The sequence below is a fragment of the Natrix helvetica genome (genome assembly GCF_964273705.1).
Source record: "Natrix helvetica genome assembly, chromosome: 4".
In the NCBI taxonomy this organism is placed as follows: Eukaryota; Metazoa; Chordata; class Lepidosauria; order Squamata; family Natricidae; genus Natrix; species Natrix helvetica.
In genome coordinates, this window is record NC_138550.1 from 53896438 (window position 1) to 53923287 (window position 26850).

General features: G+C 37.8%; 1 protein-coding gene across 3 annotated transcripts in view; it reads right to left on the reverse strand.

Annotated features, from left to right (window-relative positions):
* Nucleotides 1–6813: 6813 nt before the first annotated feature.
* RUNX1 (RUNX family transcription factor 1) overlaps nucleotides 6814–26850 on the reverse strand; it is a 201347-nt gene continuing 181310 nt past the window's right edge. For all 3 annotated transcript variants that reach the window (XM_081951300.1, XM_081951301.1, XM_081951302.1), the window contains 2 exons: nucleotides 13532–13693; nucleotides 6814–8224 (listed from right to left, as the gene is read on the reverse strand). In XM_081951300.1, coding sequence (XP_081807426.1) covers nucleotides 7731–8224; nucleotides 13532–13693 — 656 coding nt within the window. In that variant the 3' untranslated portion in view covers nucleotides 6814–7730. The remainder of the gene's footprint in view (nucleotides 8225–13531; nucleotides 13694–26850) is intronic.

Below are 26850 nucleotides of genomic sequence, written 5' to 3' on the forward strand. Positions count from 1 at the left end.
TTTTTTCTTACAATGTTTTGCCATTCCCAGACAATGACTCAAACTGATTAATAGTAGTCTGAGAAACTCTTGGTCTCTGCAGTTTTAAATAAGAGGGCAAACTTGTGAGGTCATGAATAAAACATTTCCAAAGCTAAACTGCTTATTTAAATATGGCAAATGCTTCAAATGCAAGTAAGCATTTTTCTGTTCACTGATTTCAATGAGAGTTAAGTACAGACACCAAAGTGAGAAATGTAACAAAATAGTTAGATGGAGGAGTGCTTAAAAGATTCCAATATATAATCCTCAACCAACCACAAACTGACTAGATAATGTGGACAGTCATTAATTTTTTTGCCTAAACTATCTCACTAGCTTGTTCTGAAGATAAATTGGGATGCAAAATTGTTGCAGAAATTGCTCATCATAAAGTGAGATATTTCTCTCTCCTCCAGGGTTTTCAATATGAGCAATAATAATAATAACAATAATAAACAATCCAGTCTAAACATCTGTTTAAATGTGTGAGCAACCAAAATAATACTAATATGCTGCCTGATATCCAGGAACTGTGGATAGTTTACAAATTACAAGTTATAAATTACAAGTTAAAACATTAAAAAAAAAGCAAAAGACGAAAATGAAGAGTCAAGATGACAAAAATGACAAAACCTGTATGGAACAAAGAAAAGCAACTCACACAATCTAAGGGGGGCTTCAGTCACTTTCGCCAAAGGCCTGGGGTAAGAACCAGGTCTCCAAGGCACTTCAAAACATACATTGAATGGGGGGGGGGTCACCTGGATCTTGGGGGGAACCTCATACCAAACAGCATACCAAGTGTGTTACAGAGAAGGTGTGCTTCCAGTGTCCCGATATATGGCATTGGTTAATCTAGGGGTCGGCAACCTTAAACACTCAAAGAGCCATTTGGACCCGTTTCCCAAAGAAAATAAAACATCAGGCACCACAAAACCCTTCCTGTGCCTGACTATTTCCTGAGCAGCCACAAAACTAGCATATGTAGTTGAATTAAACATGTTTTCTGTTTTCTTCTGAAACTTTCCTTTTCTTGGATTTATCCATGGTTGGCCTACCGGGAGTTGAAAAGCTCAATAAATCACATGCCGGTAGGTGTCACACATTGGTGGTTATGACACATATTTTGAGTGACAGGGAGCCACAGCAGAGGGATGACAGAGCCACATGTGGGTCCAGACTCCAGAGCCATGGGTTGCTGACCCCTGGGTTAATCAAAGCTCCTAGACTAGTGTGCCAACTTTCACAGTATATACTAGGGGAGACAGGCAATCCCTCAAGTAACCAAGCCCAATGCCATGCAAGACTTTATAGACAATGATCAGCAGCTTCAATTTCACCTGGAAGCAAACTGTCAACCATGTCTCACAGGGCTGGGAAAGGCAGAACATAACCCATCACTTGAAGATACAAGGGCAGCCCAGCTATTTGGTAGAATGTAGCAAATGTCCAAAGATGAGTTGAGGTACTGGGAAGTCAAGAAAAATTATTCATGGGTATGTATTCCCATAGAAAGATACTTGTGGATTTTTCTGTTTCAGGTGTCAAAATCTTGGGAACTATAGGCAAATCCTGGACTGATACTGTATGAATCTGGTTATTAAGAGCACATCCTGAAAAAAAATTACAAGAAAGTTTAGGAAAGGGATATTTGAGCTTTTTTTCTAAATGGAAATTTAAACATTCTTTGGACAGCAAGATTTCCATTTTTCTGGGAGTTTCCAAACTTACGATGAATAAGAGATTGACCTTCTCGGTTGTTCTGGGGCTCTTGAAAGTGCCAGAACAATTAGCAGAAATTGGTTTACCAGTGAAATAAATTCCCCAGAGTGATATTGAACTTCCTTCATTGGCTGTGTTCCAACAGAGGCTAGACACCATATATGACACTCTAGTGTGCATTGCAATCAAAGTACCAACCTAGCGTTCACAAAGTTCAGTGAAATAATGAAGCAATTTGATGCTTATATACTTCTCAAACAGTTTATTTGTCATTGATACTAACTGTAATATTGAATGTACAGAAGAGTTATGGTACAAAGAAAGCAAGTTTCCAGTAGAAGTAATGCAACAGTCCAGCTGCTCTGCATGCTACTCACAATAAATTCTTCTGGACACATTGATCTTGTTATGTGGAAGGGCCTATGTAACTAGAGACTTAGTTGAGTGGGTAAAAATGGACTGTTCTCCCCCATGGAAGAAAACACTATTGTTTGGGGAGAACTCCTTCTAAAAGTGACCCATATAACCAGTTCAGGAAAAGGTGTGGCAATTCTTGCACACGGTATAAGCTGATCATAAATACACCCAGGAAAAGTTGAATTCATGTGTTCTAACATAGTTCTCAAAAGCAGCCCAATTTGCTATTTATGTTGTTCACTCATCAAATTTACCACTTTACATCTCCTGAAACATTTCACTTTTATAACTTGGGTCTGCTACTTTTCAAATACCACAAATAACCCACAGTTGCTTGCACATTCTCCTACAACAAAAAAGCAAAGATATTTCAATGTGCCACATAAAACCATGCTTTAACTGTTTACAAAGTAACTAAAAGAGTTCATCTCAAAACCTAAAATAATTAAGCTGGAAGGAAGTTCTCTACAGTATTTAAGAAAAGTGAATTCAGAAAAGGTGTTGTAAAGGAGGAAAATGTCAAATACTTACAAGCATTGCCAATATGTTCTATGAAGCTTTTAAAACTTATTTACATACATAAATACAATTAAGTCTCGTGACAACCTTTTTATGACAAGTAAAACAAAATAATTAGTGGATAGTATTGTCCAAGGGAAATCAACAAAAGGTTGATAGAATGGCAAAATGTTAGAAACAATGGATTCTTTTTAAAGCAATTGTATCAAAATCTTCTGGAGACAGTAATGAGTATTTTAGTTATAATTATGTGTCATCTGTTGGAAATCAGCTTGGCCTTTTAATAGAAATCTTAATATGCAGAAATAAATAAGAACCATTTGCTCCACTGAATTATGACATAGGAAAAATGTTATTTCAACAGCAATATCACAGGGTTTTTAACCCCAAACATGCAGTCATTTGAAGTAAATCTTACTTTTTCTTTTTACAGATAAGTATGTTTATAATCTCAGTTATGGAACTTGATAGTCCAGCAGGGTTTTTTTTTAATCAGTTCAACTCAACTAAAATCAAATTCATTTCAATAAAGCTATAACTATTTGCTATTAAGCCAGGTACTTCATGATCTGTTTTACAAGATGGCAATATTGTTGAACTGGAGGGGAAATAATTGTCAGACAGAAAAATAAAGCAAATTGCTGTAAAAGGAATAGCTGTTTTTCGGGATCAAAAGGAATTCCGATGTATAATTGATTTGTATAGAATATAGAACAGCTGATGCTCTCCAAATGTTTTTTTTTACTTTGATGCCCAGCATTTCTGATCATTATTGAAATCAAACACATCTTCAAAACACCTGATTGAGAAAGTCAGGGTTAAAATATACCTTTCACGGGTCTCCAAATGAGTTTTACTCTAATATATAATCAGCTTTACCAAATTTGATTCTATGTTTTGGGAAAGCAAAGCACTTCAAGCTTGGGACCAGTAAGTCCTACATTAAGTCTACCCAACTATGTTTCATTAAAACAGGAATTTTCCTCTGAGGTGGCCACTTTGACAGATTAAGTATAATCTGGTGTCCTTCAGGTATTACATTTAATCTCCCCAAATGCTAGGTTAGGGAGGGCTGCCATATAACATTAGGGAAGATTATTCACCAAAGAGTGCTTCCATATTTTTTTTTGCAGAATACAGTCATAAGAACCATTGCCCCAAAAGTGGAAACATCACAGTGGTTGCAAACTATTTAAAGGCAGGCAAAAATACTGGATTATAAGTACATCACCTTGCAATTGTTCCTTCTAAATGAGATCCAACAGAAACTCAACAAATTTATTATCATGTTATGTCTGTAGCTCTACCTTTAGGAGTAACTTTGTTTTAGCATTTCTAATTACACAGCAATATAAAATCAAATGGGATCAACGTCTCATAAAATTAAAGTCCAATGAAGTGCTCCCCCCCCCCACAACTACTGAAAATATTTATGAAACCATTACAGTTTTTCAAAGTGGATGGGGATGATGGCAGAAAAAATCCAACACATCTGGAAAATATCAAGTTAAAAAAATGTAGATTCTCTGTGCCTTGTGGTCAAGTTCATACTTGAAATCTTGAATATACACTTTTAAAAGTTCATTGGCATTCATTTGTGACTAATTGCCTTTCAAATTCTAATACTGACAATGTCATGAGAAAGACAGTTTGGAAAAGCAAATCTGGTTAGTTTTCAAGGGGGGAGGAGGTGGAAGGCAATGAATTAGCACATCTTAAATATTAGGTAAAGAGCCTACCAGGGATAATAAAGGATTAATATAATAAAGTAAGAAATAAGTAATTGTTAGTACTGTTGCATTTTAATCTAGGGAGTGCTATATGAGTTTACTGCCAGGAAGATATTGAAAAGTATGAAAAGATAATAGGTGAAACATTAGATGTAGTGCTCTCAACTTAAGACCTTCCTGCATTACTGCTGAATGTATTCTGAATGTTTACGATAAACTGTACAAAAAAAGGATAGAATGGAACGCATGTAAATGGAAACCAGCACACCTGCAAAAACTGAGTCATAGCTCACTGGTGAAGCACATACTTTGCATACAGAAGGACCTCGGTTTAAATCGCTTGCCAACTGAAAGGACGTTTAGCAACTATTGTGAAAAACGTCTGATTGTTATTGATAGCCCATCAGGCATCAGCAACGAGCTGTCTATAAGTAGCATGGTATCTTCTAGATCCTCACAAAGTAATTTTTGTTCAAATTAAAGCAATATTTAAAATTGTTGAAAACTTCATGAGGATCCTGTGAAATTATAACAACATCGTAGGAGAGTGCTAAAGATTTTGCCAATGGTGCTGAATGCCAGAAATATTGGCTGATTGTGAAGCAGATAACACCAGGCTATATGAACAACTAGGCTGGTATAAGGCAGCTTCCCTGATTCTTGTGGGTTTAGTGCATTCTGAATACATGCAAAGTGCTTACACGTGGCCTTTTGCAACTTTTCATCTGAACCTGGCTGACATCTATAACAATGCATATGCCAACCAAGCACTTAAAGCTTATTGGCTTCTCCAGAATCTTACCCAACTCAAGCTCAGTGCTTTTTATTGTTACATTCGCATAACATAGAGTGCTAAAATGGATTTAATCCAGTCTGTTTCTGGAAGAAGCTAGTGAATTGTGTTTATTGGGGCTTATTCTCAAGTAAGTATAGAGAGTACTTATTTCTGCATAAATTGGAAGAGGATTGTGCTATTCATTATTCATGGATGTGCCTAGATATGAATTCTTCTGATAGAGATGGAGAGCGTTGGGTGGTCTTAAGGAGTGCAACTGCATTTAGATCCCACATAAACTAGCGCTGCTTAATTTAAAGTGACGTCTTGTATGTTTGAGATTAGAAAACAATGGCATTTTTATATGAGCTATTTTATAAAATCCAAATAGAACCAAACAAAAAAGCATACCAAGTTACAGGGTGGGATACGCAAACATAATCACACATACAGATGTGAGGTCCACATTCCAGTTGTTCTTCAAGGGTTTGTTTCTGGAAGGCTGCAAGTTTGAATATTGGAAAGATGTCAGGGTGGGGATGCTTAGGACTTAGAATAGAATAACAGAGTTGGAAGGGACCTTGGAGGTCTTCTCGTCTAACTTGTTGCTTAGGCAGGAAACCCTATACCGTTTCAGACAAATGGTTATCCAATCTCTTTTTAAAAACATTATTACTTTATGCTGTGCCTCTATATACTTATAGAAAGTGGACGAGTGGGGGCTTTTCCTAGAGAGAGAAAAAGTATCTGCATTTTTATTTCTATGTTATGAACATACATTTGTGTGTCCATAAATTATACTTTAATTCCCAGGTGGTAGTGAAATCACCTCTCTGCAGTGGTAGATGAGGTTTCTTGATCTTATTTTACCCATTTGGATTGTTCTTCCTTCCCACAATGCACTTTAAATATAGCATATTTTTTTATTAATTTTCCTATCTAAATATTCTGAATATAGGGATTTTAGTGGGGACTTTGGGAGTTACTCAGGTGACCAAAAACAGGTTCAGTAGTCTCAACGTTGCCCACACCTCTCTTTTATAAGGGTGCAAAGTAGCTGAGGATGAATGAGTGAATATATGCCTAGAACGAAGAATCTCACACTTAAGTTATTATTTGTTTGAACTTCAATTATGTAAGATTGCTAGAAAATCCTTTGGATTGTGTGTCATATGGAGGGGGGGTTTGAACTTGGGTCTTCAAAATTATGGTTAGGAAACAGCCTTAAATGAATTTTTGAATCTCCTATTAGGGCAAGGGAGAAAACGGGGATGTATTGTATTTTGACCATAACCTTAATAGTCATTTAGAATGCTAATATTTACTTGTATTGTTTGATTCCCCCCCACTTATGTTGTCTTTAAGAAAGTTGATGGAATATAAATATCATACTGTACTAGGAATTCCAAAATATATATTGAGACAAATCTTTGCTTCCAGTGCCCAAGACAGCACCCAAATGCAGCAAATACAACCTAAACTTCTTATTCAAAGAATAACATGATATTCATCATAACATTTTCAAAGAAACCTGGCTTTTCAATTGGACAAAGTGACTTTGTTTAAATTATTGATGAGAATGAAATGGAGCAAAATGTAAACAATATTTCTAAATAATTAAAAGTCACATTATCCATAATTATTCCAGCCATTTTATATGTAATAATTTTAAACTTTGGTTGCTACAAAATGTATGTGCTTATTTTCAAAGCAATATTTAAATAAGTGCATCACACACAAAAGTCCAATGCAGAGCATAAATATTGAGCAACTCATCGTGTACTTTTTCAGTAGTTGAGAAGGACTGTAGGTTGTCACTCCTTTATAATAATAAAAAAATTAAATTACTTTTCTAGAAAAGAGGCTTTTGTAGATGCACTTAGTTGACAAAGTACAAGAAAAGCGAGCACATTATTAAAAAAAGGATTAAATCTTTCTGCAGATTTTAAGGTGCCAATAAAGGAAGATGATACACAAAGAAGGATGAGTTGCAAGCTGAAAAACATAATAAAAATAAAAACAATTCCTGTATTCTTTGGGATATACAACTTGATTAAAAAATTATTTCCAGAATATAAAAACTCTTATTCACAGCATTGCTAAATTAGAAGCATTCACAGTTTCTCTCTGAGAATCGTTGTATACTTCCTTTTAACTTACAGGTCAAAATGATTGATTAAATTATTTAAGATTGTGTAAGACTAAATCCCTCAGCACCAAATGTCAAACAAAATACTTTAAATTTCAAAGTCTGAAACTCTGGACACATATTGAGTATCTATCCTTCTCCATATTTATAGCCAACATGAGTGAACAAAACTACAATCTTAAAAAGTTATTATTTTCTGAAGTTCAGACTTGGAAAAAGTCTATGGGAATGTAATCACTTCATTGAGCAAAATCAATCAGAGAACATCATAGCAATATTTCCAGAAATACTGACTTCAGAACTGATTGTTATTCTGTGTGAAAGATAAACATGGCAGTGCTCTCATTTGTCATATAAAAGCATGGATATTGCCAGAATAGACACCTGTAATAATAATTCAATATGGTCGCCACACTGCTTCTTCTAATCTTGCTGTGGTTCCCATATTGGTGGGGGAGTTGCTATGACTGCCTTCAGTGTCCACAACATCATTTTGGTTTGGAAGGTTGGGATTGAGTAAAGTAGATCCGGTGGAAGCATTAGTGCAAGGAGGCAGAATACGTGGGGGAGACCGATCGCCACCAGACATCATGGAGAATTGGTAAGATCCTGCTGATGTTCCATAGTAGAGATGATACGAAGGAGAACTGGTCTGAAATGGGCTACCTTGAGCCTGAGAAGAACCTGGATAGGGAGGTGGTAGGTATGTGTGATATCTGGTGGCGGTGGTCATGGCAGACATGCCAATTCCTATTCCTGAGCTGACTGGGGTTGGAGTATAGGTGAATGCTCCAGGATAGTGCATACGAGGATCAGAAATGGAAGGAATGGCAGAAAATGGACGATCAATTCCTACTCTTGGATCACTGAATGCTGTTAGGTCCGAAGCACCTGGTTTGGGAGAAAGGATACAAACAGAAAATTAGATTTCACAAACGTAAAATAGCAAAACAAAATATTGCTTATTAACAATTAAGCTTTTGTAATGCTCTTGAATGCTTTTGAAATGTATGCCTTAAGCACAAATAAATTAGCCATGTTCTCTAGGGTACAGGATTATTCTCCATAGTGTGTTTTAGTATACACAGTATAGAAAATTAAGTGTATATGTCTAGTTATTATTGGAAATATGAATAACTTTTTACCAATCTTGTAATAGTTGTACTACGGAGGTGTTCTGTTTCTAAACCTAAAGTTAAAGTCTTTCATCTAACCACCAAAATCATAAATTTAATCTTAATTCTCTATTCAATAATCCTGTTTAAGATCCAATTAGTGAGAAAACTGTGACTTTGTTCCAAGAACGTGACAGCTGCTTTTGCTTTGTCCCACTATTCATAAGTCCTGTGTCAAATAGCCATTTCTTTGCTACAGTCATCAATTGGGTTCAATAATTAACATTTTGCTTGATATAAAATCAAATATATTTCCTTAGCAGCAAAAGAAAAGAGCAAGAATGACATTTGATTGTCTTTAGGAATTTGTATTTATTTATTTGCAAAAAAATATTCAGATACTGTTAGATTGGGTGATGAAAGGCACAAAAGGCTAAGAAAACAACAGCTCTTTATTTGGTCAAGTACAGGCATCCACTGAGTGAGAGGTCTGGCAGCTCCCTTTTTAAAGGGGAGATGGCCAGCGCTTCAGCCAATCAGGTCTCTCACTGTTTCCGCATGAAAAGAGAGGACCTGACTGGAAACTACTATTGTCCTTGCAACAACTAGAGGGGGGAGTATCTAACAGATACAATAACCCCTGGAGATCCTGCTTGGAGAACCTCCATTTATCATGTAAAATGTGGTAAACCCAGAACTCAGAGTTGGATTTGGAGCTTTAAGTGAAAATAAAGAACGATAGATGATGGAGTGATAGCAGCAAGTGATTGCCATATATTTAGTAAGAAAGAAGCAACTATGAAAAAGATTTCAGTGTTAAGGTTTGCAGGTCATGTTTGCTTTGTCAAAACAAAGAAGAGTTTTATCATGAACAGACGACTACAATGTTTGAGCAGCTATTTAGGAAACTGCTGACTATTCATTTCCGTCAGTATTCCAAGCATAGATAGAGTGTTGTTGGGAACGTATAACTTGAAATATTTCAAGTTGCCCCCTGTCACAAAACCACCACCAAGAATTTATCTTATTTTTGCTTTCAAAATAATGATAAAAAAGGAAAAAGAAACAAAACAAAAATCTATACATTGTAAAAAAAAAAACAGTGGCTTTTAAAGTGAAAAAATTAAAATTGAAAGAAAAAAAGTATATTACTTAGCAGTCTATAGCTATTTAAAGTAATTATTTGAATGCATATATTTTCTAATATAATACATTTAATATAGCATGCTTTTTTTTACCTTCTGTTATTTTCTAAAAGTTAATTCCTTATTTCATTAAATTTGTCTATATGAAGTCTATCTCGGTAAGCAATCTACTCATAAGTGGCAAATGCAATCAGGTCTCTAATCCAGTGAAAGGGGCCATATAGTTATCTTTTCAATGCTGCAATATCAGCCTTTTGGCCCACTAGCTGCTTGGAACTACCATTTCTTGATTTCTTTTCCTTTAGTATATTTCCATCCCGATGCATTTTGTAAATCGGGTAGTTAGTGGGAAGTATGGAAATATTTAATTAGTAGGAGATGAATCAGGTTTCTCTGACGGTTTAGTCACACTGAAAAACAAGCGAGGCTGAACCTTTCCACACATCCACCTTTCACCTCAGCAGTGACGTGCGGTGAGGTTTATGGCTGGTGAGGCTGGTGACATCATCAGCGCGAGCCGCTGTCCCCTTCATGTTGACTCAGGAAGGCAGGGAATGGGACCACGTGTGCAGGAGGTTGAAGCTGCCTCAGCCTCCTGCACACATGGTCCCATTCCCCGCCTTCCTGAGTCAACATGAAGGGGACCGCAGCTCACGCTCCGGGGTCCCGTGGCTCGCACTCCACGGTCCCCTTCATGTTGACTCAGGAAGGCGGGGAATGGGACCACATGTGCAGGAGGCTGAAGCTGCCTCAGCCTCCTGCACACGTGGTCCCATTCCCCTCCTTCCTGACTCCTGAGTCAACATGAAGGGGACCACGGCTCACGCTCCGCGGTCCCCTTCATGTTGACTCAGGAAGGCAGGGAATGGGACCACGGGTGCAGGAGGGAGGCTGAGGCTAGAGGAGCCTCCTGCACACGTGGTCCCATTCCCGGACCACGTGTGCAGAAGGCTCCTCAGCCCCTTTTCCTTTTTCCCTTTTTTTAATTTTCATGATGAGAGCGGAGAGGCTCTGCCTCCCCTGCCTCCCCTGACCGCACGTCCGTCCCTGCACCTCAGTAATCCTAATCATGAAATGTAGAAGAGAAGCCAAGCTAGTCCCAAACAAGCAGACACTTCTGCTCATTTTGCAGGGATCATTTAAAGACTGTTAGCTATATGTATGTGCATGTGAGAATGAGAAAGAGAAGTGGGGAAGGGGGAATCTCTCTCTCTCTCTCTCTCTCTCTCTCTCTCTCTCTCCCTCTCTCTCTCCCTCTCCCCCTCCCTCCCTCCCTCCCTCCCTCTCACACTCACTCACACACAATTTGTGAACTTCATTCCTTTACTCCTTTCATCTGGACTAGATAGAGTACTGGCTGCTCGGTCAACAGAAATTCACAAAGTTTATAAATTTAGGAACTAAAAGCATTTTGAATAGCTTGTTCCCCATTTGAAATAATGAACTTCAGCTCCCTTCCTCTGCTGATTGAGGAACTCTCACTTCCCCTCCAAGGCCTCCCCCCTCCCACAGACGAAAGATAATGGCCTCTTAAAAGAGAGCTAGGAGACAGGCTCCAGTTAACAGAGACTTTGGCTCCCATTCCTTGCCAGCTATTACAAGGCATTAAAATAACAATAAAGCAACCTTTCCTCATGGCAAGCCCTCCTCAGACACAGTGTGGAGTCTGCCTAAAAGGAATGTGTGCCTACAGAAGGGAAAGAGTCAGAAAGGTGGGAGAAAGAAAATAAAAACAGTCTGCCCTGCGAATGGATTAAAAGGGTGCTGCAAATATAGTGTCAGATTCTGAAAGCTTGTCAGCCGGCTAACCCGACTTCTTTGATATCCTTCAACAAGTTTCTCAGAAGGTTTCTGTGACAGCCTATAGTCGTAATTTTGGATGGGCCATATATAATCACCATCTGCCTTTCTTCTAAACAATGCTACTGAACACCTGGAAATGCCTCCCTCGCAGATCAGTTTTCAAGTCTAAATGCCAGTTGTAAGGAGGACTGCCACTTTTCCCCTGAGAAGGTTTCCTGTGCTGCTTGTAGTAGCTGTGAGAGGCGGAAATTCAACTGGTGAGGCTGTAATCCAGCAGGGAAATACCGTAATAGAAATGTCATGTGCTGAACATCTGATTGCCTCACGCATCTGTACAAGGAGCTGTGATGTCAGTAATGCCATTGTTTTGCATCCAGAATGCACCTCTCAACAATTGCAACTGTGGCTATAGGTTGCCTTGTAGAGGGGAAAGGGGAGATGATAATGCTTGAGCCCAGAGCATAGAAGCTGGGGAAGGCAGAATTTCAGGCGTTTTATTCATAAGAGCGGGGGGGGGGAGGGGGATGATATGCATTTCTAAGTACTGAAAAGTGGCTTGAAATATTACAATGGAGTCCTCTGGTGTGGATGAAATCTATAAAATAAACCAAGCCTTCAAATTTAGGTAGCAGAGGGCAGGGTGAGGAATGCGAAAACAGCCAGCCTCCACGCCATACAGAACTGCTGCATTGGAAATCACAAAATGGGACTTTTGCAATTTGAGCTGAGCTGTATCTAAGCCAAAAGAGAATTGGCTGTGAGGTACACAGGGTCGTGGGAAAATAGTGACTGGGATATATCAGTAGGGGCATTTCCCATCATGCTGATGAAATGATGGGGAAACAAGCCACTGGCAAGCTTATCTATTCTTATATCATGCAACAACAATAATTAGCAACTCCTATCCAGGTGTGATTTATTCAAGCTGAAGCCACTAAAAGTGCTCCAAGCTAGCATCTAATTTTAGGACTTTTGGGAAAACAGATAAAGTTTTAGGTCATATTTTCAAAATATTGAAAATTCGAAAGGTTTCATAAACATTTAAGCACCACTGTATATCCCACTTTTCAGGAATTCAAGGCAGCATGCATAGCATTCTTTTCCCACAACAACCATTTGTGAGGTAAGTTGGGCTAAGAGAAAGTGATTGGCCCAAAGTTACCCAATCCACTTCTGTTCCTGAGAGTTGAGTATAACCTCCACCGCTAGCCCCAGTGGTGCCAGTGCAATATCTTAAACTTGCTGGTTTCCTAACTTAGTGTTTTAAAAAAGGGACTAGTATTATTCTGCTAATATCACATTTCTGACTGGCTACACCGGGGGAAGTCAACCTTTTTATACCTACTGCCCACTTTTGTATCTCTGTTAGTAGTAAAATTTTCTAACCGCCCACCGGTTCCACAGTAATGGTGAAGTAACTTTACTTTATAAAATTCATAAAGCAGAATTACAGCAAACCCCTACCGCCCACCATTTATTTATTATTTGTTTCGATTTTGATTTTTATTTGTTTCGATTTATCAGTTGCCCCCTCTCCGCAAAGGGACTCGGGGCGACGTACAATTAAATCAAAAATACAAGTGTGGCATGGAGGAGGTGACATCAATATTTAACAGTCAAATACAAGTGAGAGCCACAAGGTTAAAATAAATACCAATAAATTAGAACAGTTAAAACAATTTAAAACCCCAAAATTTACGTTTAAAATATTAAAATATTAAAGTTGCCAGGGAGGTTAGAAGGTTCTAGTTAAGCCAGGCCGGCTAGTTGGAACAGGTGGGTCTTGAGTTTCGTGCGGAAGGAGCGGAGATCGGTTGTTGTCCTAATATCCACCATGAAAGCTGGAACGCCCACTAGTGGGTGGTAGGGACCAGGTTGACTACCACTGGGCTACACTAATGTCTTGGATCTGAATTCTTTTCTATACTTTAATTTGTTCATTATATATTTATCCCAATCAAAACACGATGTTTTTTTGTTCTGGAAACTATCAGAAGGATTGTTATGGATGGAACAGGAAATCCAATAGGGTAGAACCACATTTCCGGAATTATATTACAGCTTGACACTGTAATTTATGCAAAAAGCTGCAGCATTTTACTTGTTCAAGGGACAAGATTCTCCAAGCCACTTACTTGTTAGCCGGCTTGAAAGCTCTGCAGAAAGGGAGGTCATTCCACTAGCCCTTCCAGGTGAAATCGGTGTAGCTGGATGAACAGAAGAAGTTGCAATTGATCCCAGGTATTGGTAAGATGGGTCATAAGGCCAGGGAGGAGATGGTTGAAGTTGCCTTGTATCTGAAATAGGGAAAATAGATGTGAAGAGTAGTGAAATACATGTCTTAATCTAACATTAACCATAGAGCATCAATTCGTGGTAAATCATCCAGATGTGATTTATTGCAGATTCTTGCAAGGATGGTTGCAAAATCTGATTGTTGTGTTACTATAGGATACAGCAAGGCAGTTCTTTTATAAATGTCACTTAGTATAGTATAAATACTTTAAATTCCATGAGTAATAGATCACAAAACGCTAAAATCATATTGGCTGAATGGAACACAATAGCATTTGTTCTCTTTGTCAGAATAAGGGTTAGGGCCTCAGCATTATGTCTCCCTCTATGAACCTGCCTACTGGTTTATATCAGCAGTAAAGGCCCCTTCAAGGAGGGGTAGGAAAAGATTAGGGTAATGAAAAGACATAGAGTGCAATGCTGGGATGCAAAAGTTACCCCCTTAGGCACCTACATGAGACATGCATCATGATATACAATTACAAAAAAGTGCAGCTTGCTCGATGACACCACAAAGCACATCTTATTATTTTGGAATCTTCAACGACGACCAAAGATAAGTATATTTCTCAAGTACCCAGTAGTCAGAAGGTTAGCTTTGTGACCCACAGAAAAGTTTCTCCTCTTCCTCAACAGTCCCCAGACTCTAGAATGCTTTACCCAGGGACACATGTTTGGTTCCAGCTTGCCCAACATTTAGGCAAAGGGAAAAATGTAACCCCTTTTGCCGAGCTTTGAATTAATTAATTACAATGACCTTGATTTTAATTTTAATTTCCTTGGTTTTCTGCCCTTTTTGCATTTTGTTTTGCTTTTGTAAGCTAAAACTCTATTTGCAGACAAACTGAAGGTTTTGAGGAAGCAAGGGAAGATCACAAGGGTTAAGTATCTGTACATTAAATTATTCTTTGCTAATTTAGGACATCATTTCAAATTACAAATGATCTTCATGGTCAGACTGCCAAATAAGTATTTATACTTAATTTATTTATTTAGTGCAGGCATGTCCAAAGTCCAGCCCAGGGGCCAACTGTTATTTGTTTAGTCTTTCATAAAATAGTTCCTTTGCATTTAATGTTAATAGTTCAAAGAATATCAGGCTGAATGGTCAGCCCCACACATTTCCCCCTCACCAAACCTGGCCCTCCTTGCAAAAAGTTTTGACACCCCTGATTTAGTGTTACTGAATTATCTAGATCAAGAAATCTTGACCATACCCAATAAATCCCACAGATCAACAACTTATGTAAAGCTCCCTGGAGGAGGGCAGGTTATAGTCATCCAATTTTGTACCATATGCTTGTTTTATATACATATTTATTTATTATTCTGGGTTTCTCGTGTAAATTTCTAGAAATAGACAAGTTACACTTTAGTTTTAACATCTGGATTCCTAACATATTTTGCTGTTATGAGTTGGGGGGGATTTAAAAAACATCATTGCTAGAAATTGCATGCAGAAGCTTTATAATTAGGTACTAGTAAAAGTGTCAACAAATGTCCTCTTTCAAAAGTATTTTTTTAAAAATGGAAAAAAGCTCTGAGCTATTTTCATGCATCTTCTGAAGATGTTATCCAAATATAAATATTGTGGCTGACCGAAGAATAGTTTGACAATTTATCTACTGTAATCAGCTAAAAGAGATCTTCAGAGAAAAGTTTCCTGTCCCATATCAAATGAGATTAAATACCCTATATTTCTGATTCTACAATTCTTTCTTCATTTTGGTGTATGTAAGTTCACCGTTTTCTATTTTAGGACAGAATGGTGAATTTCCATTTACCCAACGGTTAAATCTAAATGTTAAATTTTTCCTATCAAAATATACCAGTATGTGGAATATTCTGCAGCCTTTGGCTGTGTTCACACCGTGTACTGAAATAAAAACCCAACCAAGTACATCTGTGTTCAGTAAATTTAAAAAAAAAAGAGTTACCCAAATGGAGCAATATTAGTTTACTTAAATATTTACAGTAAGGACTTAAAAGCAGTAAATGAGTAATGCTAATACAAGAACACATAACCATTTTCAATTTCTGAGACCAAAACAGAGTGAAGCCCGATTCAAATCACCACCGTTTTTAGCCCTATTAAAAGATCGGCCTTTACCCAAGATTGCGTGACATGCAGTCACCATTCACCTGCACTTTAGTTATTTAGAAAAATATTCAGGCCTATAAATCCAGAAAGCTGGGAACTATGCTATCTTTGCAAATCACATAAGTGGAAACAGAACCTATTTGGACAGATATCAAACACTGGACTGTCTCTAGAAGTCTGGCTTGCAAGACATAAAATTGCAGTGACAGCTGAGACACTGCTTTGTGTTCCCATTTGTTAGCACTTCTGTACCACTTGAAGTGATGAGACAATGACAGCCTTTTGAGAAAACCAAATCAAAGGACCCTGACTTGGCTTTGTACTTAGCCTAGTTGCATGCAACAAAAAATATGGGTATGCAAAGACATCAATATTTAGCTAAACAAGTTCTTTTTATCTAAAGTCCTTTGTGAGGAGGTGGAGTTCGTAACTACTAAAAATATCAGGCGAAGATCAGAATATGAGAAGTTAGAACAACTGTGAGTGGCACCATATGAAAATGAGATGCTCTACCAGTTTTGTCTTTATGAACCTTATTAAAAATCACCAGCTGCTAAAGACTTGGTTGATGAACTCCAATCAATATGTGTAGTTTCAGAGAAGATTCTATTTCTGAATTGCTTTCACATGTGCTCACCTATATGTTTCTTCTATTGCACTTTACCATTAATCTGCAATGATACACGCATAATCTTTATACATTTATATAATTCATTTAAAATATTCATTTTATATACTATACAACATATTTCGAAAGTTTGGATTAGAGAATTCTATTAGAATATTTGAAGGGTGCAAACTCAGTAGTTAAATGTTAATATGCACATTACATCAGAAGGTGCATATCAGATCCTTCTGTAATAGAACTGACAAAGATGGAATTCTTTAAGCACTCCTCAAATTCACCTTCCCACCATGAAAGTCCTGATAATTTTCAATTTTCTTATGCCTTTTAGATTGCCTGCTGCTTTATTTTCCCCTTCTCATTAACCTAGTTTATTTTTCTCCAAAGTTTTTATTTACCCCTATTTATTTTGTTTCCCTTGATATATATTTTTCAAACCATGCCCCTTATCTTTTCAGAAACAGAGCAATTCAGCCAAGTGGTGACACATTTTTTCTGATTATCCAAGACCTGTGTAATGGACAAGCAATTATGCCAACAACTGCTGAGCAGCTTCATAGTAACAGAGTAGTAACATAATAATCAGCCTTCTTCAACCTGGCAATCTTCAGAAGTGTTGGGACCGGTGTGCCCATGTGTGTGTGTGCCCATATGTGCCCAGTGCCCATGGGACTGGTATGCCCCTATGTGGGCACATGCATGTGTTTATGTGCATGCATCTCTCTGTGTGTGTATCTGTATGTGTTGAGGGGGGAAGAGGGGGGAAGAGGGAGGGAGGGGGAGAGAGAGAGAGAGAGAGAGAGAGAGAGAGAGAGAGAGAGAGAGAGAGAGAGAGAGAGAGAGAGAGAGAGAGAGAGAGAGAGAGAGAGAGAGAACTAGGTAAGGAGCTTCAAAGACAAAGTTATTGACACTAATTCCAAGATCAGAGATTTTCCAATTCCGCTGACTTTAATAAATGTGGAGTATGTTTCCCCCACAACTTTGGTGTTCTTCCCAAAACTTCATCCAGCACATCTATAATAACAGGGAATTTAGGAGTTTTAGTCATCATACATGCGAAAGCTACTAGGTTAAGGAAGCCACTTTACTGAATTATGCAGTTACAATCTGAAATAAAGATATCTGGTAGCAAAATGAGGTTTCAGTATTTTTTTGACAGAGCTAAAAGGAACAAAATGAAAAGGATCATCTTGATTATTCTACTATCAGTTTAGATCATTTGCAATCTACATATAGTGCTTTTTACTGTAACAAGTACTATTCATTTCTGCATTTTATAGTGTGAGAAAGTATATGTAAACAATTATTGCAACAAAACACGTCAGGGTGGGAACTAAACTATAATAATTCACTATGTGCTTAGTTAGACTCGTGTATTCATGCTGCATGTGTCTAGCTTCCTGTCAAGCTAGCTATTAGATACAAAGCACTGTACCATCATTCAAGCCTCATCATGATTTACAGCTACAGAAATTTTGTGTTTGGTTTCTTAAACAATAACAATCTGACAACCATAATTAAAAGGGGCGTACATTGCATAATATTTAGTACTTTCATACAATAAACTTTGGTAACATATTCATATCTATAAGAGAAAACATGTGGATTAAAAATGGGCCAGCTAAATGCATATGAAAAAAGAAGCTCCACTATTTGCCACTTCTTAGAAATATAGGGATTTAAACAATATATCAATATATGCAGCAATATACTGATATATTGCAATATACCTTATAATTGGAGGAAATGTATCTTCCAAGAAAGATACTTTTTTTATATACTGACCATTGGGTGGCAACAGAGAGCTTCTTGCACAGTCTTTTAAGCACCGGGCAATGCTCAATTTGATTCCTCAGATAATTAGTATAATTAAGTTCTGGGGCAACTCCGTACTGCCATAGATTATGCTGATTTATTCTACAATTTGATATCTTAGTTTCAAGAATACATAATGTGCCAAACCAGACTCATGTGTAAATATCTCTGCAACACAAGAGTCCACCATTCTAAGGACACAGATTGCTGTATAGATGGCCGAAAATAGATCTAGATTTTGTAATAATGCTTTGTATTAAATCACAACAAAGATTATTTAACTCTCAGTCAATATAAGTTAAAATATCTGTGGAATCTGAGAAATCTGTAGAAAATGAGTATATGATATTGTCCAAAACAGCTGTAATTCAATCCATAGCACACAGAGCAAGGAAAGTATTTTCAATTATTCAACAACTGTGGAAAAGAATATTTTTAACTACAAAATCTAATTTTTCATCCAACTTTGTCATGTCACTCTGCTTAAACATTTATTCTTAAATAATAATACATTTTGGAAAGAAAATGTATAAGAATGAAATTAAGAAATGTGCATGAGCTACTTACACCTCTGTTCCTATTAGGAACTGTGGTTGGTTCTGATCATATCTGGAAGATCTGATGGTGATGTTTTTGTCTTTAAGGGGGGGGGGTGAGGGGGAGAAAATCTAGCTTGAAAAATAGGTGAAATTTGGAGATGTTATTTCTATATTCCAACCTACAGCCTCTCAACCGGAAACTACCGCCCTTGCAAAGAGAAACAGTCAGTGAACTCTCAAAATGGCAGCTTGCCATCCTTTGGAAGCACATGGCTACCTTTGGAGGATGACCATAATTGCACAAGCCAATCCAGAGTTCACCAGAGGTCACATATGGCCATTATTTTCAGCTTGGTAGCATTTAAAGAGGCTGGATATTACAGTGATGCAACGTGTTGCTGGAATCATTTTTGAGCAGGATGTGAATCAGTAGTAAAGATTATATGTCAGTAACTGCCAAGATATCAAATACCTTTTTTGTTATAATACAGAAACCCACATCCCTGCAAAGAGTAGTAACTAATTTTATTTTTCTTTTATATTTATGCCTTTTTTTAAAAAGCAAAAAATAAATACATTTACAACTAAAGGCATTATGGGAAGAGACAATACAAATAGCCACAAATTAATTTGTCAGATATTAATTAGTCTTCTTGCTAGTATAAACCACTCACAGCAAATCTGTTTTTGTCATTTTAAACCAACAAATACAACCCACCCAGGAACACAATTTATTATCATTTTAAAATAAACATCGCAAATAATATGAATTAGAAAACTATCCAAAAGATAAATAAGCACAAATTGAGTTACGTGGCAGGGATCTATTACGAATTAAGATGACGGAGACCAATTTTGAATAAAAGTGTCTACATCAATGTTACTTCTGGAACTTTTGCTGCTTATTTTTGAGCCAAGGCTAATACTCTTAACTAACATTAGTAAATAAAAAGGAAAGAAAAAAGTATACAAAGTGGTATGTGAAAGGCTATTCACTATTTTTTTTTCCAATTTTTTAATAACCATCATCCAAAATGAATAAATGTTTGGTATACATTACTATTGTAGAAGTAATACATACCAATCTAATTATAATTCAGCAAGATAATCTAGAATAACAGAGTTGGAAGTGACTTTGGAGGTCTTCTAGTCCAACCCCCTGCTCAGACTCAATAATGATTTTGACTAATACCACACACTTCATTTTCATTCGGAACAAATTGTTGAAATAGGTATATACAAAATCTATAACACAAGGAAATTCAAGCTCGAAGAATCCATTCCCAAGAATTTAGGAAGAGTCTCAAAATAAACCCAAGAGTTCTGGCTGCATTTAATATGAGAGATTTAGAAAATGCATTTTATAAAATATAAAATAATATTAACAATCATTTGTTTCAATAGCTTTACATTACTTTAAAAAAGGGAAAAGACATATTCTTATCTCCACCCATTATGCATATGTGTCATAAAAACAGCGTGCATTACATTGTGCGTTTGTCAGTTTGATCTTGCAGGCACAGCACTGTGGGTATCTTATTTTTTTCCAAATGTTTACATATTATCACACCAACAAAACTTGTTAAATGCTTAAATCTCTTTATTATCTTGCACCTTCGGCAGTTTGATTGGTTTACTTTTTTAATCCTCTCTTTAACATTCAATCTACTTAGGCTTCCCACTGTTTCCTCAATATCTAAAATCCACTGGTAGACAGGTTTGTCCAGTACCACGTTCTTGCAAGTATCTGTGGATTCACTATGCACTTGTAACAAATCAGTTATCTTAATTCTATCTCTCTGTCCTGAATATAGGGATAGATCAACTGAATTCTTCCAATAATAGCCTACCCATCCACAACTTAGCCTTTGAAGGTATGTGTTTAAAAGGTCTTCCATCAACCCAAACTAGCTGATTTTTCTTTCTTTTCTTCATATTTTCCTTCTATACAAATAGCAAATCCTTGCCTAATGCTGCTTTTTAATGACAGTATCATTTCCTGGTAGCTGGATTATTCAGGACATTGAAAAAGGAGTTTACCAAAAAAACAACTTCATCACTATGAGTAGCAGGCATATAACATAAATATTGACTTATCTTTGAGAACACCAACATAAGAAACTGGAAAACTACAGAGGAAATTGTACAGTTCTATCGCTAGCTATTTCATTATGAAATTACTTTTACTCAAAGGAGCTAATAAGAAAAAGAAATGCTTGTATTTTTTTTTAAAAAAACTTATTTTTAAAAAATGAAAAATGCAACAAAGTTGAAAGAAAAAAGTATAATGCATAATTTTAGCAATAGTTTCAGATGGATTTGATATTAAGATTTTGCAAATAATTATACGAAATCTTCCCTTGGGGTAATTGAAAAATTGAATGAAAGTCACCTGATGTTTTCAGACTTGTCAGTTCAATGATTCCTAATAACTGAAAAGAGTTAACAATTTCCAAAAGTGGTTAGAAAAGGAATTATGTGAACTCAGTGTCCTTTTGAAGGTACCGACTATAGTTTGAACAAAATGGGTTCCTCCCTGAGATCTTTCTCTTTTCACTTTGGCTTCCTTCTGGACAGTTTTGCCTTCAGACTCTTTTCATATTCATTCTTTACAAATTCTTTGATTTCATTTCACAATTCCTCTGGTTCCCTGCCATTGAGGTGCAGGACTTCAAAAAGATTCCTGTTATTTCCCCTTGCAAATGCTGGATAAATGCTCAAAATCATATCATGGAAAGTGTTGACCCCACCTCTCCCTCCCTCCCTCTCTCCCCCTCTCCCTCTCTCTCTTTAAGCAATCCCCTAATGCCCTAATGTTTGCTTTTAATTTAGAGCTTTTGTGGTTTTACTGAGGCATTAAAACCATTTAAGAAGTTCTAGAGAAGCTTGGGCCTTTGAAATGACTTTCACAGGAAGCTGAGATTAGTCCATTTTACATTATATCTCAGATCGCAGGCCTCGGGACCTAAACAGCAAGCAAACTGTAAGTGGTAGGTTGCTATTTTTGTAATAATACTGAGAACTCTGCAATGTTTGAAAATACTCAATGCAAGCAATTTAATTGGAGAATTTATATAGTTTTATTCAACTCTTTCCTCTGCATGAGGAGAAAAATTTGAAAACCTGATTCTATTGCATCCCAAAAGTTCAAAGCCAGTTTTGGACTAAAATATCATAATGTTAAAATCATAAACTATGAAATAAGTTTAGTTTGATAGTTCCTAACAAAGAAGAATCCTTACCTAAAGATGTTGACAAATAATGACAAATAGGATGTTATTTCAAAATAATTAAGACATGGAATGAAATTTAAAAAGACCTATGCTAAGATGTGAGAAACTACAATTATTGTTGGGAAGAATTTCTGTGATAAAAATGAATTTTCTGTCTAGAATGATGTCAGACAATGCTATTTTGACTACTGATGCACCCTTTAAACGATGGCAAAAAGACATCTAAGTTTGTATGGTTAGGGGAAAAGCCAAGAGTTAAATATAATGTATTATAAAATGTGTTTACAAAGGAAAGAGGAGGATAGAGTCAGTCACTTTGTCTCAGCTCACAATGTTAGGCTTAGGCAATAAGTTGGTCAGTCGATCCAATGGATCAGCACATGGCTGATCTGAAGAAAAAAAAAGTGGACCCTGAATTTGCAGGAAAATGCTAGGGAGAAAAAATGGTACACTGGATATTTCAGTATATACTGCATCAAAAGTAGATTTACATATAGGAATTACAGCATATACTCTAGCTGCATGAAGAAAAACGTGAAAAGGGAATCTGCTGTAGAATCCTAAAAAAGTAAAAGATAAAGCAAGACACCCGCCCCCCACTCGATGTCTATGATCTCCTAGCAGTGGGATCAAAAGATAGAAGGTTTTGGACCTAAGATAGTAGAATAGAAGTCCGCTGTTTGTTTTGGGCTGAAAACAAAACACATTTTTCATTTTGCGCATAACTCTACTATATAATTTTCTTGGCAACAGTGTAGAAGTAGTTTACTCTTGCTTTCTTTTTAATGTTATTTCAACTTCCCTATTTAGTCTGCTACTTTGGAGATTCCCTCCAATCTTCTATTCAAGTATTAACTAGGTCCCCCTGCAATTACACAAAGTCACTCAAGTTTTGACTCCTGCTTAGTCTAATCTAACCAACACCTGGATTTTCTGCAGATTTTTTTTTGCTTCTGTCTTTTATTATCAGTAACTTGATAATACTGTACAGCAAATGAGCAGAACAATGGAAGAGACTCATCAACAGCAAATAAAGTAGCATACATAATTTTTGGAGAGCTTGCTTATTTACTATTTACATTATAAATTAAGAGAAGAACCCATCCAGACTTCATGGAGTAAAGGGCTTACTGATCTGTGGATTGCAGATAACCCATAACTGACATATACTTAGTTTTGTTATTGCAGAGATTTTTATATTATATTTGATAATAGCAAATCCAGAAATAGTTATCACTTTATATAGCGCACTACAGTTCTTGCATTTAAATAATTGTAAACTTTTAACCACATAACAACTGCTTTTTTCTTAGTTCCTTGTTAAAAATATAAACTAACTAAAAATATGCTAGCTTCCCATTAGATTAAATCTAAAAGGGTATCCCCCCCCCTCCTTCCTTTCAAACTGCTGACGTACCTGAATCTGTGAATCTTAGGTAATACTTGGTGAGATACGTGAAGGCAGACTTAGACAATTACCATACTTTGCAAGCATTTAAAAGATTTGGACCTTGAAGCAAAACACTGTTTACTGAAGAATGAATATGCCCTTATACTTAATACAACCAACTATGTTTGAACACAAATATTCTGGATACTGGCCATCAGTGGACTCTGGGAAGGGTTTATAGGTATGAGATAACATCAAACTCCTATCTTTATTTCATTACTGAAAGCTCTTTGTTGTGCTTTAAAACAAGAAAATGCAAGTTTCAACAAAGAAATATTATTACAAATTTTAAAATATTTACCTATTGCAGAATTTAGTCCCTATTTTGTTGCTGTCATCATTACATGTGTGTTCTAACAAGATATACTCTATTAAATGTTAATTTAATGTCAGTGTCAGAGTTGTGCCATTTTTAATTGCTAAGAATCTAGATTGCTATTTTTGGTTTGGTTGATGAAATGCAACTCTTATAATCATTGGAATAGTAAAATTCATGAAATTGGTAATGGATTCGTAATTCATTATTTCTGTAGGATCCCCCACTCCCAAACTATGCCACTGATGCTTATAGGTTTTTTTAAAGTATATATAGAAACACTTAAAATGGTCAATGGAGATGCCTACCTGGCCAGATGCTAGGCAGTTGTATTCTCCATGGATCAAAGGAATGGAAGCAGCAAGCAAATAAATACATCTATAGGTATATCTTAAGCTAGTCTTTCTCATAATTCAATGAATAAACCACAAATGGGTGGGTTTATTCATAAACGTAATTTTTTAACCATTCTAATAAAACAATGGTTGGCTTGGTTAACCTCAAACCTTTATTGTATTATATTAAAGATAAGTGATATATAAACCCTTCACCATGTTAGTTTAGGGATTGGGGCTGAGTTTTTCATTTTCCAACAGAAAGTTGGTTTCAGGTGGTTTGCAGATAATTACCCTATAGTTATTAGCCGCAGTTTGTTACACGTAAACCTCATTCTTAAACATACATGTTCTAAACACATATATTTCAACTAATCCAACAGTCACCTCTCAACAGTGTCTATTCTTCAAATAAGAAAATACTGCAGAGTAAGCATTTCCTCCATTTTCTTCTTTAAGCTTTCCTTATAACCCTTTAATATGTGACAGGTTTGTCTTCTTTTTTTGTTCTGGAAATGCAGCTAACAAGGCCTTCATTGTTTCAGACAGGTGTGAAACTGAAACTGATTCACAGCCAACAAGCTGGTATCAGAGCCAGTTTTTAAGTTAAAAACATGCATCAGCTATCTAGAAATACTAACACAGCCAGTCACAGATCCAACAATTTAAGGCTTAACACACACATATACACACTGCCGCCACCAATCAGATGATGAGGTGCCAGCCAACCATTGGCATCTTCAGGAGATTCATGCAGACTGTAAAGATTAGACCCTGCCTGTTTGGGTTAATGCAGCGGTTCTCAAATAGTGGGGCGCGAGGCTCCGTAAAGGGGGGCGCGAAGGCTCCCTTTCCATCTGGGTGCAACGGCGGCGGCGGCGTGGGCGAGGCATAATATATCCCGCCTGGAAGTGGCAGCACTTCGCACTGTGGATTTTCATTGGAGCCGCGGGCTGGAGCTGTGCAAGAAGCCTGTTCGGGCAGGGGTGGGAGGGAGGGAAGCATGGCTGTCCCAGGCTTCCCTCCCTTCCCCCCCCACCCCCCACCCAGCCCAAGCAGACTTTTTGCACAGCTCCAGCCCGCGGCTCTGATGAGTCTCTGAGCAGTCCCCAGCGCTGCCACTTCAAGCCGGGATATATTCTGCCATGCCCTCGGCGGCGTCTTTATGCAGGTAGCTCGCCTCCCCCCCAGCAGCTCCACCGCCAGCATTCCATCTGGAAGCGGAAGGGCAACAGCCGCTGTTGGGGAAGGGACAAAGGGGCGGCAGTCGCCCGATCTTGCCACCGCCACCCCTTCGCCCCTGGTAACGGCGACTGCTGTGCTGCTGCTTCCAGCTGGGATGCTGGAGGAGCTGCTGGCAGGGAGGGAGGGAAGAAGGGGAGGAGGGAGTAAGGATAGACAAGCAAGAGGGAAAGAGGAAAGAAGGCAAGCAGGCAGGAAGGAGGCAGAAGGAAGGAGGGAAGAATGGAACTGGAAGGGAGGCAGGGAAGGAGGGAGGGAGAAAGGAAGGATAGGAGGATAGGGAAAGAGGAAAGAAGGCAGGCAGGCAGGGGGAAAGAGGAAGGAGGGAACTGGAAGGGAGGCAGGAAGGAAGGGAAGGAGGAAGGGAGGGTGGAAGGAAGGATAGACAAGTAAGAGGGAAAGAGGAAAGAAGGCAAGCAGGCAGGAAGGAGGCAGAAGGAAGGAGGGAAGAATGGAACTGGAAGGGAGGCAGGGAAGGAGGGAGGGAGAAAGGAAGGATAGGAGGATAGGGAAAGAGGAAAGAAGGCAGGCAGGCAGGGGGAAAGAGGAAGGAGGGAACTGGAAGGGAGGCAGAAAGGAAGGGAAGGAGGAAGGGAGGGTGGAAGGAAGGATAGACAAGTAAGAGGGAAAGAGGAAAGAAGGCAAGCAGGCAGGAAGGAGGCAGAAGGAAGGAGGGAAGAATGGAACTGGAAGGGAGGCAGGGAAGGAGGGAGGGAGAAAGGAAGGATAGGAGGATAGGGAAAGAGGAAAGAAGGCAGGCAGGCAGAAGGGAGGGAGGTGCAAGGAAGGAAGGAAGCATAGATAAGCAGGAGGGAAAGAAGGCAGGCAGGCAGGGGGAAAGAGGAAGGAGGGAACTGGAAGGGAGGCAGGAAGGAAGGGAAGGAGGAAGGGAGGGTGGAAGGAAGGATAGACAAGCAAGAGGGAAAGAGGAAAGAAAGCATGTGACTATGGTGGGAGACGAGGAAAGACCGGTGTGCTATGTTATGCAGAGGTGTACTTATAACAATTTTATAGACAAATTATACTATTTACAGTCGCGCGGGGGGGGGGGCGCAAAATGTTTTCTTCTTCCTAGGGGGGGCATGACAGAAAATAATTGAGAAGCACTGGGTTAATGGTAGCATTGCCCCCCCATTCTGAAGATGAGAGACTAGGTGAAAAACTAGTCCAGACACATTTTTGTTGGTCCTATCTTGTCTCATTCAATCTTTTATGAGTCTCTTTCATGTACAGGTATGTCAGAAAGAGTTTAAGGTCTGTTAAAGTAACATTCATTCAAGCCTATATTCAAATTTTGGGCTTAGGCCCAACAAGAACTAATTAAACAAACAAATGAAAAATCTTCACTTTAATAATATAAAGAATCAGTGTGATGCAGACTAGAAACTGGGAGACTTTTGAGTTCTAATCATCCTTGGGCATGAAGCCAGCTGGTGACTTTGGGTGACTCACGCTAGGAAGAAGGTAACGGCAAAGCTCCTTCAAAAATATTGCCAAGAAAAC